Below are 14,816 nucleotides of genomic sequence, written 5' to 3' on the forward strand. Positions count from 1 at the left end.
GCCATGCCCACCTTCCTTCTGCGCCACTTCTGAAAATAACGGCCCTCAAGTAACGTCATTGTCTGTGCCTCTGGGCGGTAGCAGAGCAGAATTTTTCCTGGTTCCGTTCAGGGGAAGGTCTTGTCAGCCTGAGATTGGTATCCGCACAGCCAGCCTTTTGCATCCCAGGATCGGTGTCGTGGGGCAGGCTGTTTCACATGTTCAGTGTCAGCTCCCGGCCAAGTTTCATCACCGTAGGGACGTGCATCTAGTTAATTCTCATAAACCTTTATCCACCCAGAGCCCTTCGGCTGTGAAAGGTCAGGCACTTTTGGCTCAAAGGGGATTAAACTGTCTTGCAGTTAGGGATTTAAGGGCTCGATCCTGATTTCATTGAAGTCAGGGAGCAAAATCCGTCTTTCGAGTGGTGCTGGAAGAGAAATGGCCTGGGAACTTGGAAGTTTATTCAGGGTATTCCACTGGGCCCAGAGGCCTCAGCCAAGATCAAGGCTCTGTTGATTTTTGAACCGCGTGACAATGTCATGCATTTTAAACAGAGGGATTGGCCTGGGACCAAAGCTGTTCAGTATCTTGAACAAGGATCTGCAAGAAAGCCTAACATCTTAGCTGCTGAATGTGTGAATGCCACCAGGCTAATGACGAGTCAGTTACACAGAGCAATCTGGGCCCATTGGTGAGGGGGCAAGGGGCTTGTGTTTTGACACGGCCACAAACAAGGCCCGGCAGAGTGTGGGTCCCATGTATGAAATGGGGAGCTGTGTGTTGAAAGATGGATGCTAGGAAAGACTGAGGGATCATAAGATCCAACCGAACAGGTGCTCCCAGGCCCATGCTCTAGCTCAGAGGGAAAACAGCCCTCGGGGATGTGTGGGAGATGCTATTGTCTCTGTACGTTAGCAAGGCCATTACTGGTTGCTGGGTTTAGTTTAGGGACGTGAATGGTTAACCGGTAAGCCTCACCCTTATCGGCTAACCATTGCTAGTTAACTTGTCGGGGCTGGAGCAGCTCCCCACTCGCCTCTAGCCCTGCGGGCCCCACCATGGACAGGGGCTGCTCCCTGCCGGGCTCCCTGCCAGTGGGGGGCAGGGTGGGGGCTGCAGCCCCCTCTCCCCCAAGTCAGTTAACTGGTTAAACAAAGTTTAACCAGGTAACCAATTAAATGGGATTTTGCATCTCTAGTTTAGTTCGGGTGTCACAAGATTGCGAAGAGATGAAAGGGGGTTCAGGAAAGTGCTACAACCTGCCTGGGAGACAAAAGAAACTGGATCCATTTAATTTATCAAAGAGAAAGCCAAGAGGAGGCTGGATCGTGGCTCCCCAGAACTGGAAGTGGGGAACAGAGTGCTGCTCGGGGGGAGGAGGGGAGGTTCTTTAACGTAGCAGCCAAAGGCCAAATAAGCTGCAGCTCGCTAAATCCGGACTAGAAGTAAGGGGCAGATGGCTAATCACTGGAACAGTTGACTTGGGGGGAGGGGGGGTGATGCAGGACATCAGACTAGGTGAATCTCATGTACCCGCCTGGCCTTTGACTCTGCAAGCTGTGCTTAGGACTCCGCGTCCCTGTAGTCAGACTGGCCCTGGTGTTCCTCCCACCTGACTGGACAGGACAGAGGGCTGAGCAGTCCGTGGGTCCCTGACCCATCCGACCACACTGCTTTTGCTGTTCTTTGAGTGACTTTCCGGCCTCCCGCTCCACGGTGGCTGACCACCTCTGGGGTGGCCCTGGAGGGGGAAGAGCTCTCAGCGCTGATGGATTAAGGAGACGTGGAGGGTTTTGTTAAACCATCCAGTTGAATGCCAGAGGGAAACCAGCTCCAATGTAACAAACAGCGGGGAGCCACAGGTGCCTGGTGCCTGCGTAGGGAGGGGGCATAAGGAGGCACCCCAGTTAGCAAATGAAATGGTGGCTGGGGCACTAAGGGGCGGTGCACCTCCCTTGTGCTACCGCAAGTCATGCAGGCAGGGAGCTGTTCTCTTGCTAGCCCTGGGCAGAGGCAGGCTGTAAGAACCACCTTACCCTGCCAGACCTGGGAACGGAGACTTCCTGAGTGGCCCTATGTGACGCGGTGCTGGCGGGCGTGGGGGACGGGACGGGATGGGATGAGTGAGCAGGGCCGCTGCAAACCCCGGCGTGCCCCGTCTAAACGCGCTAGTTGTGTTTCCTTAAGGAAGGGAATTTTCCCAGCTCTCTACCCTGAAAGCTGCTGCTTTGCCGGGCCTTGTCATGGCAGGCTCAGCCTTTGCTTTTCCTCTGCGTCATCAGACGTGGCCTCACGCTCTGGGGCATGGGGCAGCGGCCTTGAAATAGCTGCTCCCGAGAGAGACAGTCATGAAGCTCCCAACAAGCCTCCTCTCCCCGCTCTCCTAGCTGGGATTTGTCCTCCCCAGCACGGGTGGCTGGACAAGGCCTTGTGCACCTCTCACCCTTTCAGTGGAGTTGAGGTGGGCCCAGGCTATGCATGAGGAAAACCCCCTCCCCCACTGACACTCCCTACCCCCCCCCCCCTTACTACATGGGGAAAGCCAATAATCCAGTGGTCAGAGGGGAGCAGCATCCCTGACGTCCGCTTCCTCCCAGAGCCTGGGGCTGGAGTGGGGAGGTAAAAGGCAGGCAGACCCCCATAAGGCTGAGTAAAGCAACCCCTGCCCATCTCCATCTAACCCCCTCCTTCCTGCAGCTCTGCACCAGGCCTCCCGCGCGGCCCAGGGTTCATCTCCCTACGCAGCTCTGGAGCTCCGGGGCGGCGCGAGCAGCTTAGAGGAGCAGGCCCGGCAGCTGGATGCAGAGATCAACGCGCTGATCCGCCAGTGGGAGCTCTGGCTCGAGGACGAGGAGTCGGAGGACGTGGCCTCTGCCGTGCAGCTGGAGAGTAGGTGCCCGTGGGCCGGAAGAGCCCTGACCGACCCCCTGCGGCTGCAGCAGGCTGGCTCCCGACAGACCATCCTGGCTCTGTGCTGTTTGGATTTCCATGGTGCCTGAAGCAGTTGCTTCCCAGGAGCCGGTTTCTAGCACAACAGGGAACAGCTCTGCTTTATGCAGACACCCCCATGGCTCTTTGCCCAGCTCTAGGCCCTCTCCCAGCCTTGCCTGCTCGCACAGAGCCTGGCAGAGCAAAGGTGGAACCCAGGCCGGGACTGAAGAGAGGAACCAGGCACTGAAAGCTCTGGCAATGGGCCCTTTTCCCAGAGACCCGCCAGGGCTGCGGTTTGTTCTCTCCCCTGCCTCTCTCTGCTCTGTGGCTCTGGCAGGGTGAGTTGCCCCTTGCCCTGGGACCAGGCGTCACTCTGAGCTCCTGCCTTGACCAGGCGTGTGCTCTCCGTGCAGGGCAGCGGTGCTGGGGTGACCCCAGTGACCTGGACGACGAGCTCATCCGGGAGGACCCAGCCTACGACGTGGCCCAGGTGGAGAGGGAGGCTCTGGAAGCAGGTGAGTGGGGAGAGGGCTGTCTCTGCCTTCAGTCCTGCCCAACTCTCTGAGAAGGGCCCTGAGTGTGGCTGGGTACTGGGGGGGTCTCTCGAAGAGGGTGGTGGCTGAGCGAAGGCTCGGGGAATTACAGAGCATGGCTGGCTCCCTGCTGGCGCTCTGCAGCAGACACATGCTCACTGGGCTCCTGTCAGACCCTGAGGCGGCACCATCCTGCAGGGGTGGGGCAGTGGCCTGCCATGCATGGGCCTGGAAGCAATGTGGGCTGGGGGCTCAGCATGGGAGGCCCAGGTGGGACAGAGAGCGACCTGGGGGCTAAGGGACTCCTCCTGGTGCTCTTCGTGCTCTGCACCCCCTCGGGCCTGGACCTGAGGTCAGGGGCGTTGGGCACAGCAGCGTGTGGGTTCGTACCCAGCAGCTTGGCCCTGCGTCTCAGGGAGCACTTGCCCAGCCCTGCTCACAGGGGACGCTGCCGTTTCCCTGACCACAGAGCTCATGAGTGTCGGAGCGACCGAGCTCGGTGTCCCATGCCAGACGCAGCGTTTAGTCGCTGCTTTCGGCCCCGGCGCTGCTGGGTAGGTATGGAGCTCGCTGCCCACTAGGCAGGAACCGGGGCGCTCCCGCTGCCGCCTGTCAGGGTAACGCGGGCAGCGGGCACGCAGCTCTGCCCTGAGGGGCTCAAGGCGCAGCGTCTCCTGGAGGGTGGAGGCACTTGTCTGATTGGCTCCTGGGCTGGGGTCAGGGGTACTGGGAGCTCAGCACGAATGGTGCCGGCCACGGCTGTCCGTGGGCAAGGCCTCTTTGTCCATCTGGGCAGGCTGCCCTGGAGCCAGTGGCTGCTCCGTGAGCCAGGTGACAGGGCTCCTGGGGGGAGCTGTCTGCCCCATAGATCTCGCCACAGGGAATTCCTCCCTGGTGTTGGGTGGGAGCTGCATCTGGCCCTGGCATCCTGTCCTCTCCCATCTGTGCCTCATTCTTGCCTGTCCTCTCCCTCAGCATGACCTCTGCCTGGACCACAAACGCTTCTCCCCAGCCTGTCATGGTCTCTGCACACCCTTCTGTCTGCAGCCTCCACTCTCCTCTGCTGAAATCCTGCTCCAGCCTTTGCCCCTCATGTGGGACCTGCTGCACACCTCCCCCTCAGCCCTCGCCTGCCTGTGTGCCTCCCCCCCAGGAGCAAAGCAGCCCCCTGCCCATCTAACACTGGCTTCCTGTGGCTTACCCAGGCAATTGGCTGCTGAGGGTAAAAGTGCAGTCTCCTCTGCATAGCAGCTGCAGGAGCTGGTCCCATCCAGCACACAGGAGCCCTTTGCTGGGGCGTAGCCTGTGTCACTGAGTCCTTGTTCTGCCAGTGTTCCCAGCATGTCCCCTATGCTCTAGCTAGTGCGATGCCTCCTTTGCCCAGCCCAAGAAGTTCCAGGCCCACCAGCTCAGCCTCAGCGCGGAGCTCAAGACAGGGCCCCAGTCCCGGCTTGCACCAGGATCAGCCTCATGGGAGGCAGAACAACCAGCTTGTTTCCCAACTCAGGCCCACGTCAGCCAGTATCCTGAGAGCAGGGCTGTCCTGGCACTCGCTTGGTGAGGACTCTGGCTCTGCTGGCTTGTTCGCTGGGTGCCGGCCTGACGGGTGCCTGGCCAGTGCAGTGTTTGACCAGAAGATCTTTTGGGGGTTCCCCAGCGTCATATTGTTAGTGTCTAGTTGAATGAATTGCAGCTCCTACCGGCTCTGAACGGGCGCACTGGGACGTCTGCCCCCCGCTGATCCCCCCCCAGCGCCTGGCACTCGGACAGCGGGTCGTTTGGCTTCCGTCGGAGCCTGTCCGCCATGGAGCAAGGTGTAGTGGTGCTTTCTCGTGTGTGGTTGGACACACAGTCACGGAGCGAGCACAAACTGGGCATTAAAAGGGGATGAGGAAGCCAAAGGTCCCTGAATGATCCAGACCCCAAAAGCCCAGGGCATTTTGGGTAATTGGAGCAACAGCAGGAGGCCGTGCTGGGGTTTGAACATGTCCCCGGTGGAGAACTGAGCATCTCTCCAGAGTCCTCATGGCTTTGTTGTTTCTCGCTCTCCTGATTTCGGGAGTCTTTGGAGCTAGCTGGCACTGCTGGTTCTCGGTGACAGAAGAGCCCATTATTTCGGAGCCCTGCTGAGTGTGTCGGGGAAGCGGCTTGGAATGAAATTCTTTGAACAAGAAAAAGCTTCCACCACTGAAGCAGCTGTGGAGCTGAGTTGGGCTAGGGGGTGGGATGGGGGGGAAAGAAAGCTGTTGTAGGTTGGTAGGATCCTTTTTCTTTTCTTTTCTTTTTTTTTTTTTTTTTAATAGACAGTAAGTGTTAAAGGAAAAGTCCCCTCCCCATAACAGGAGGCTGTGCTGGCCCCAGTGTCAGCTCCCTGGAGAGTCGCCGAATGGAATGTAGCAAGAAGGCCCGATTTCCAGCAGCGTCCGCCTGGAAACGCACGTCTGTTAAATATCGGTTCATTGAATAGTCGATTAACCTCATGAATTCTTCTCGGTTACTTATCTATTCTATAGTCCTTGGGGTGCAGCCGGCAACCAGTGCACTCCAGCCCCACTCTCGAGAAGCCCCCTGCCAGTCCCATGCTGCTGCCTCTGTATCAGAGGCAGCAGCGTGGCGTGCCAGGCGGGAACTGGTCCACGAGGGGAGCCAGTTTAAAAACCAGCTCCCTTTGCGGACCGACTGCCTGTCACCCCATACTGCTACCTCTGATACAGAGGCAGCAGTGTGGAGTGGCAGCAGCCCCTGTCCAGGGGGAGTCTGAGCTCCCAGACCCAGTGCGAGCTGGAACTGAGCCAGACTGCCTGCCCGCTTGGCTCCTAATACACTTTAAATGCAGAGCCGCAGCAGGGGTAGGTCTTGTACCCGGCACAAGCTGGGACTGAACCGGGCTGCTGGCCAGCCTGCTAAAAAATTTACTCCGGGGTTGGGGGGGGGGATGTGTGTAGTCTATAGCATTAACCTATAAGCAGTTACATTATTATATCCCTAGTCTGCACGGTGCATGCAAATGCCAGAATCAGGCCGTCAGTTGCCACCGTCGTGCCAGTTATGCCTCTGCCAGACATGCAGCTGGGGTGACTGCCCAGCATGCATTGCGCTTCCAGGCTGGCATTTCCCAGCACCCCCGGCTTCCAGCAGTAGAGTCATATGAGCACTGAGCACTCCTGCCAACCCCACCTGGCATGAGCCTCAGAGTGCGCATGCCCTTTCTCGGCTGGAACTTGCGGGGAGACCTGGGGGGGGGGACCCTTATCACAGTGTGAGGGGACCTTGTTCTAAACCTGGATTTGTGAATAACTGTGCCGTGACACCGCTTAACTTCCCGCCTCCTGGGATGAACTGGTGAGAGCTTTGACAGCCCCCATGTGCCAGTTCAGTCAGGTGGCAAACTTCTCTGTCACACTCGGTACCATCAGCTGCTGGCTCTCCTGGTGTGGTTCTCCCTTCTCACTGCATTTCCACATGCGGTTCAGTGACATCTCTCTCCTGGGCCCCTGCCCGGGCCGATTGCATGTTGCTCTGCTTGCGTGAGACCCGTGTTGAAGGAAATAGCTCTGTCAAGAGAGCTCCCGTCTGAGCTCCATCCAGCCGGAAGGTGTCTGGCTGCTGCAACCCTACTCGGCAGGTGGGCAGCCAGGCACCGGAGCTCTTTGCAAATCTGCTTTCAAGTTGGCTCTTCTCAGGGTCAGGCATGGGCGGCTGGTGAAGGTCCAGCTGGGGAAAGCAGTTGAAGCCACGCCCCCTTTCCCGAAGCCACGCCCCTTCCCCTAAGATCATGTCCTTTCAGCAATCTCTGCCCCCTCAACCAAGCCCCACCCATCCCCAGCTGAGGGCCACGGCTGCCACTTGGTGCTTCCCCAGCTGCTGGGGAGCAACAGTGGCTGGACGGTGTAGAGTTTGGGAAGGCAATGCCTTCCCTTGCCTATATTACTCACCGCCCATAGAGTCAGGCCCAGTGTGTGAGGAGCTGTCACCTCATCCGTCCCAGACTCCAGCAAAGGAGCAGCCCGTTGGCGTTGCTCCCTGCAGCAAAACCGAAACCTGCGTGGTGTGACCTGCTCTGCCTGTTAATACCGTGGCGGGGAAAGTTCCCGCGTGGTCTCCAGTGGCAGTGCCGTGACACTCCGGGCCTGTGTGGGTCTGCTTTGCTCCCCACCAAAGTGTGCTGATGTTACGGGAAGCGAGTGTAGCTTCTTTTTGTTTTAAAGTCTGTCCCAGCCTCCCCCCAGCGCTAGTCGGCTCAGCGAAGGTCCCATCACGAATGCGTGAGACGTGTGTACCAAGCCTAGGGACTCTCTCGTTCCGTTGCGCTGTAAAATGCGGCTGTTTGGAGCGGCTCGTGTTTTGCCCGCTTTGCACTGCTGCGAGTGACGATCCCTGGGGTGGTTCTGGCCTAGTCGCTGGAGCACAGAAATCACGTGCTGCATCCGTAGGTCTCGGCCCAGGTGAGGAGAAGGAGCAGCTCGTATTGCGGCCCCTGCTTCGTTGGGGGGCCTTGGACAAACCTGTCCACGGTGCCCTTCCTTGCTGAGCCCCCTTTCCTGTCTCTCCCAGTGCCCGGGGCCTCCTGTTACCCATAGTGGAGGGCAGATCCCAAAGGGGCGATCTTTCCACTGCCGGACACTGTGCTGCCCACTCAGTGCACATGCAGGAACCAGCGAATGCTGAGGCCACAAGCACAGGAGTCTGTTTGTCTTTCCACAGCCGGTACAGGCGTTCCTGCTTCCTGGCTGTGACCCTGTTGGAAAAGCCCGGCCAGCTAAGCCCCTAGTTCTGCAAGGCAGCTAAGGACGTGACTGTCTCGGAGGTCGTCAGGACTCCTCTGGGCTCAAAGCTGGGCCTGGGCTGAAGGAATCTACTCCCAAGGCTTAAGGAGGCAGGAGCTGGTGTTTAGTTGCCTGAGTCTGTTGCCTTCCCAGCCTTGACAGGGAGCTCCCACGCTGCCGTGGGACTGAGCGGGACTTGAGTCTAGTCTGAGCTCCCCTGGAGCCCACCACAGAGCTTCCCTGCTGTGGTTAAACGAAAACGGTTAGATTGGTACAAACCCCCCTTGCGGGCCCTTTCCAGTGAAAAGGGAACCACAGCAGGAGGGAGGCTAGCTAAGCGCCTTCCCAAGCAACGCAAGCGGAAGACCTCCCCCCTTATTCCAGGATGAGGGGTTTGGGGGAGCACGTGGCACACTCATTCATGGGGAGGGGGGCAGCTTGTATGGTGCAGGGGCGGGTGCGTCTGACATGCTGGTGCAGAGGGATGGGGCGTGGGGGAGGGCCCATGTTGTATGCAGTGCATCTGTTGCTTTAAATTCACACCGGACTTAGGCTGATTTCGCGTTCCCTTGTGGACTTGGGCATAGAGCCGGGACTTCGGCTTAGCGCTGGCACAGAGCCAGGATTCTGAGCTGGGGCAGCCCCGGCAGAGCCAGGACAGGCCTTACTGCAGAGCTGGGGTATTAGGCTCCCTTCCCGACCAATGTGGGCTAGTTTTGAGGACTCCTCCACCTCCCCACGCTCCATCTCCTTGAGTGAGGCTGGGCGTATGCAGCCACAGCTGTGGCGAGGGGCCGGGGAGAAACGTGCTCTCTGCACAGGGAGATCAGGTAGGTTCTGTTCACAAAGTGCGGGGAGAGTTTGTAGGTCCCTTTCTGTCTGGTGGGATTCAAACCTCATGTGTTCAGCCTGATTTTTTTTTTAAGCCCGTGGCTGAGACTGTCCTGAGACCACCAGGGGCGGGGGCTTGGCTCCAGGGGCCCCCAGCTGAGACCCTCAGTGCTGCAGCAGGATGGAGACTTGGACGGGGCCTCGGCAGTGGCGCCTCTGTGACCCACGAGCAGTCTCCATGCTCCAGGTCATCTTGGGCAGCAACAGTGTCTAGCTCCAGGTGCTGTCCTCATCACCACTGTGCATCTGAGCACCCTGCCCAGGAGCGGGGTGGAAGGGGAAAGTCTAATTCTCTCCCCGGATGTCCAAGGTTTGTCAGGCTCAAGGTCTGTGTTTAACTCCTCCACTTTAGGGATAGCCAAGCTCAGAGCTGGGTGCTGGTGCCCGTGTGAGCTCCCCTCCGAGGCACTGAGAGCAGCCGGGGGGTACGGGCGCAGGGCTGAAGAGCGTAAGGGGTGGGAGAGGGCAGAGGTGCCAGCTCAGCTGCTCCACCACATACAACACAACCCAACCCAGATGGGCGTTTCACCACGTCGCTCTCCTTGCAGATGATGCAGAGGGCCAGCCCAGCAGCCCAGAAATGCCACCTTCGTTGCCCTCCTCCCCTTCCCAATCCTGCTTGGAGGGTGCCCTGGAGAGCCAGGGGGGATATTCCCTGAGACCCAGGGCCCCTGCTGAGAAGTGCGAGGAGGAGGAGGAGGAGGAGGAGGAGGAGGAAGATGCCCCTGGTGGCTCCACAGAGGAGAGCTCAGCTGAAGAGGAGGAGGAAGAGGAAGATGACGAGGAAGACATCGAGGACGAGCCCTCTCCCCAGCGGCCGAGGAAGCGGCGGTCCCAGGCAGGGGCGGCCCCACGTGTCTACCCATGCCCCACCTGCGGCCAGAAGTTTGCCAACAGCAGCAACATGCGGAAGCACCTGCGGATCCACACGGGGGAGGCACTGTACTCGTGCCACGCCTGCGGCAAGTCCTTCACCGACTCCTCCAACCTCACCAAGCACCAGCGCACCCACAGCGGGGGCCGGGAACGCCACTTTCGCTGCTCCAGGTGCCCCAAGGTCTTCGCCTCCGCCCCGGAGCTGCAAGGCCACCTGCGGCGCCACGAGGGCATCCGGCCCTTCCCCTGCATGGACTGCAAGCGCAGCTTTGTGTCGCAGACGGAGCTGGTGGCGCACATCCGCAGACACGTGGGGCAGCGCCCGGCCCCCGCCCCCAAGCCGGTGCGCTGCGAGGACTGCGACAAGAGCTTCGCCGGCCCCTCGCTGCTGCGCCTGCACCAGCGCCGCCACAAGGCCTTCGTGTGCGACGAGTGCGGCGCCGTCTTCACCCTCTACTTCAAGTTGCTCTTCCACAAGAGCCTGCACAAGGGGCCGCAGACCTGCGTGCGCTGTGGGGTGCAGTACACGGGGGGGCACTTCTGCCGGGCCCAGACCCAGACCTCCCGGACAGGACAGAGCAGTGCCAGGGCTCCGGTGCCAACGTCACTCGTAGCTAGAGTCCCTGACTCTGTGCCAGCAGCAGGCTCTGCCCCAGCTGGACCCCCAGCCCCACTGGCAGCTGCAGCCCCTGTCAGGCCCCCAACTCCTGCCCTGGCCAGGCCTCCCGTCCCACTAGCCGCTCCAGACCTGGTCAGGCCCCCAACTCCGGCCCCAGCCGGGCCCCCAGCCCCACTGGCAGCTCCAGACCTGGTCAGGCCCCCAGCCCCACAAGCAGCTCTGACCCCAGTCAGGCCCCCAGCTCCAGCCCCGGCCAGGCCCTTAGCTCGAGCTCCACAAGTAGCTGGGCCCCCAGTCCCCACCCTAGCTGGATCCAGAGCCCCAGTCCCACTAGCAGACTCCGCTCCAGCCTGGCCTGCAGCCCTGGCCTCAGTAGTGGCTGGACCCTCAGCCCAAGTAGCAGTGAGGCCCTATGGTTTAATCCCATCCATGGCCCTGGCTCCACTGACTATCGGAGCCCCTGTCTCAGTCCCCTTGTCCATCCCTCCTTCAGGCCAAGTGACAGGAGTGATCAATAACAGCCTGATCCTACTGAACCCGGCAACCTTGCCCCAGGGCACCAAGATCATCCTCCAGATCCCACCCCGGGTGGTTGTGCCCTTTAGGGACACAGACAGGAGAGCCGGGAGTACCAATCCGTCTACTCTGTAAGGACCAGTGCTCGGAAGGATGCCAGCACCGCACCCAGTCCCAGGTACATCTCCTGACACTGGGGTCCCATGCTTAGCCGGGCCGGTTGGCTCCTGCTTCCTAACCTCTGCTCACAGCCTCCCTGCAGTAGCTGGGCCTCGAGCATCTCCCCTGGGGCTCCATTTGTTATAAAATCTCAGTGTGGCTTCTGCCGACAAGATGGCTGCCGGGGCAAGATGGTTGCCCTGCCTCCAGGCTAGGGCTAGGCCACACACTGCTGGGCATGGACACAAAATGAGTGGTTTGTCTCCCTGGCTGGTGGGGGAGGGGGCTGGAGTTTTGTCGTTTGGGGTCCTGGACCCAGGAGAAGCACAGGAAATGTGGGGGATCGGCGCGTGTTTGTGACCCCCTGCTTGGGTCATTCTAGCACTGGAGCCCTCACGGTAGCACAGTTGAGGGGAGGGCAGCGTGTGTCACCTCAGGAGTGCGTTACAGGGTGTGCACAGACTAAATCCTCTAACTCCTCTCCTCTGGCAGAACATGCCCCCTGCTTGAGGGCCGGGGCCTCCCCGTCTACTCCAAAGGGCTATTTGGGCCATGAGGGGTCCCCCTCTACCACCTCCCTGACCTGTCTCCTCTCTGCTGCTAAAGCTCAGCAGCCAGTAGGGAGGCAGCAGGGTGAGCTCAACAGCAGCAGGGCTCCAGCAGAGAAGGGCAATAGCCTGCCAGCCCCTCAGCCCTTGCCACCATTAGCCCCCCTGCAGCCCTCGCCTCCCTCAGGCCCAGCACTGCTAGCCCCAGCCCCCTCAGAGGAGCTCAGGGCTGGGCAGGGAGGGCAGCACAAACCCTACGGCTTCCGGCAGGCCCTGTCTCAAGTGAGAGATGCTGAGGAGGGCGAAGGGGAAGGCAGCGCCCCGGAGGGCAGCTCGGGGGGGGACTGGGCTGGGGAGAGCGGGGCCGAAGAGGACGAGGAGCCGCAGCCTGTCCCCCAGGTGAAGAAGACGTGGCAGCAGGGCGGACTCCCCAAGAAGTGAGGCTGCCGCCAGCCCCCTCTGGGCCGCTATGTCTGTGCCAAGTGCTTTGTGCACCAGAGGTCGCTGAAGCAGCACGTGCGGCTGTGCAGGCACCAGGCCAGGCCCCCTTCAGCGATCTCCGCAAGCTGAGGTGCCATATGCTGGACCACAGTGGGGAGGCCACAGTGTAAGCGTGCGAGAGGAGCTCTCAGAGGGACCCCTCATGTCCTGCCTGGCACTATGGTGCCCAGCCCCTTCCCCTGGGCCATCAGTGCAAACACCCCCTTGGTCTGACCCTGGGCCCCAACCCCCATGTGGAGAAGCAGCTCCCTCAGGCTATTTGGACTGACCTGTTACTCCATCCTGGGAGATCCTACCTCTGGACGGTTCTGGCCTAGCCTTCCATGTGCCATTCTGCCAGGGCCTGGGGCTATTTTCCAATGGCATCGTGTACCACTGTAGGCGGGACCTCTCGTCACCTGGAACATTGCTGCCTCGATGACTCCGCTGTGGAAAAAGCTGTCCTGGGGCTGGGGGCTGCATGTCCTTTGTGCATTAGTGCTTGGGTGCAGGGCTGGCATCAGACCCTCTGGCCCCTTGGGTCTCTGGCTTTTTGGCTCAGAGGCCCCCCCTTCAGGACCTGGGCTGAGACCAGTGCCTTGTTTCATTTCCCCCTGTCTGGCAGAACTTGGCTTAAGGGGTCAGGTGGCGCTAGAGATTCACACAACGTTTGATTTTTTGATTATTAAAGGTGTTTTCAAGTGAGTTGTTTTATGTGTAAGCCTTCCCTCGCCCCACTCGGCACACCAGGGCCTGCTGCTCTCCACGGATGCTTACAACCTGCCTTTCTTCTGGCTGTTGGAGGCAGGTGCCCTGGCTTTGGGGAGCCTGGCAGAGGTGGCTAAGCCCCTGCTGCAGACAGCACAAGGTCCCAGCTGGGCTCCCCCAACCAGTGGCTGCATGTGTGAATTGAGCCTTGTGCACGGGCTCCCGGTTCCTGCTGTCCACCGTGCAAAGCCCCTGCCGCTGGATGAGCAGAAATTGTTCTGCTGGGTTCTCTGCTAGCTTGCAAGGGCAGTTGTTTGAGGGGGTCAGCTCTCCATGTCAAGATGTCAAAGGGTGGCTGCTGGATGCAGCAAGAGCTGCCCAAGCTCCCAGGCTGGGCTGGCAAACAGAGCCCCATCCTAGTGTGAATTTTTGGGGACCTTGCTCTGAGTGAGAAACCAGCTCCTGCCTCAAAGCTCTTGTGTCTAACACACTAGCCACATGTGACTATTTGGCTGGTTGAGTATGGCTAGTTCGCCATAGCGGTAGCCACTATGGCAGCTACTGCTTCAGAACGGGTTAGACACCACGGGTCTAGGAGGGCAAGACAGGTAGCAGGGGAGCTGTGTGAGTCTGTATCTGCAAAAACGAGGATTCCTGTGGCACCTTAATGACTAACAGATTTATTTAGGCACCAGCCTGTGTGGGCAAAACCCCACAAAAGTTGATGGTCTCTGGTGAAGTGGATCTCTGCCTATGAAAGCTTATCCTCAAATCAGTCTGTTGGGGTTTTTTTAAGGTGCCCCAGGACTCCCACCTCCCATCTTGTCTCTAAAAACAAGGAAGAGGACACTGGTGCTGACAGAGGCAAAGTGAAATGTCTGGTCATGCAGGTCGATGGCAGAGCTGCTTGGGGATTGTCCATAATGTGTCCGTGGGAGGCTGGTGGGGGCTTGTTTAATGCCACAGGACTGAGGCGGAAGGTGTCTGTAACATCACATACACCTGGTAGGTCAGTGGTCAAAACAAGAGCTGTCCCTCCTCCTCCCCCCAGAATAGCTGGGTGGCAAAGCCCCCTACTGAGATGTACCCAATTTAAAGCAGGGACTTTTGTGGCTCTCCCATGTCCCAGGGAGGACCCCAGCCACGGGGCTGTTGGCTGGAACATGCTGCTGTGGGAAGGCATGGAAATGCAGGGACCTCCCTGCTTGATATTTGTGATGTGGGGGGTAACTTGCTGGTTTCTATGCTGGGACTGTGGTAACCCCCCCTGGCTGCTGTCTGTACCATGGCCCAGCAGGACAGGGGATGAGTCATTATGCAAAGAGGGTCTCTCAACCTGTCTGACCAGCTACCCCCCAAGGAGAGAAACAAAAGAAGGTGGAATGCTGTCCTGACTGGGGGGCAGGGCTGGAAGAGGGTTAGTCTCTGTCTGGTATCATGGAGGAAGCAGCCTACGCAACAGGCTGGGGGTTTAGGAGCCCAGACCCCCCCCCCATATCAAGGGGGGCTGAGGCATCTTAGGCCTGCCCTGTAACCAGATAACATCTGTGCTGTATCCTGGAGAGGCAAACTCCCTCTATTCTACTGGCTGGTGGAGTCTGTGCCATTACGGGGGTGCAGGAGACGGGGGAACCCCAACGCGCCGTCACAATATTGCATGTTGTTGATGTGTGAACTCTGTTGTTGATGTGTGTTGGAATGTGGCCAAGCGCCGCCTCCTGTCGGTTCTGCTGCTCCCAGCCTGCATTTGTCAAGATGGTGCCTTCCTCCGTGAGTGAGAGAGATTTAAACCCATTGTGATTCCCTG

At 59.5% G+C, this 14,816-nt stretch overlaps 1 protein-coding gene across 2 annotated transcripts in view; it reads left to right on the top strand.

Moving 5' to 3' along the window:
- LOC142819525 (uncharacterized) overlaps positions 1–13,006 on the top strand; it is a 38,395-nt gene extending 25,389 nt beyond the window's left edge. For both annotated transcript variants that reach the window (XM_075907342.1, XM_075907343.1), the window contains 3 exons: positions 2,680–2,871; positions 3,327–3,428; positions 9,652–13,006. In XM_075907342.1, coding sequence (XP_075763457.1) covers positions 2,680–2,871; positions 3,327–3,428; positions 9,652–11,249 — 1,892 coding nt within the window. In that variant the 3' untranslated portion in view covers positions 11,250–13,006. The remainder of the gene's footprint in view (positions 1–2,679; positions 2,872–3,326; positions 3,429–9,651) is intronic.
- The last annotated feature ends 1,810 nt before the right edge of the window (positions 13,007–14,816 follow it).

This window comes from Pelodiscus sinensis, chromosome 24, assembly GCF_049634645.1.
Source record: "Pelodiscus sinensis isolate JC-2024 chromosome 24, ASM4963464v1, whole genome shotgun sequence".
In the NCBI taxonomy this organism is placed as follows: Eukaryota; Metazoa; Chordata; order Testudines; family Trionychidae; genus Pelodiscus; species Pelodiscus sinensis.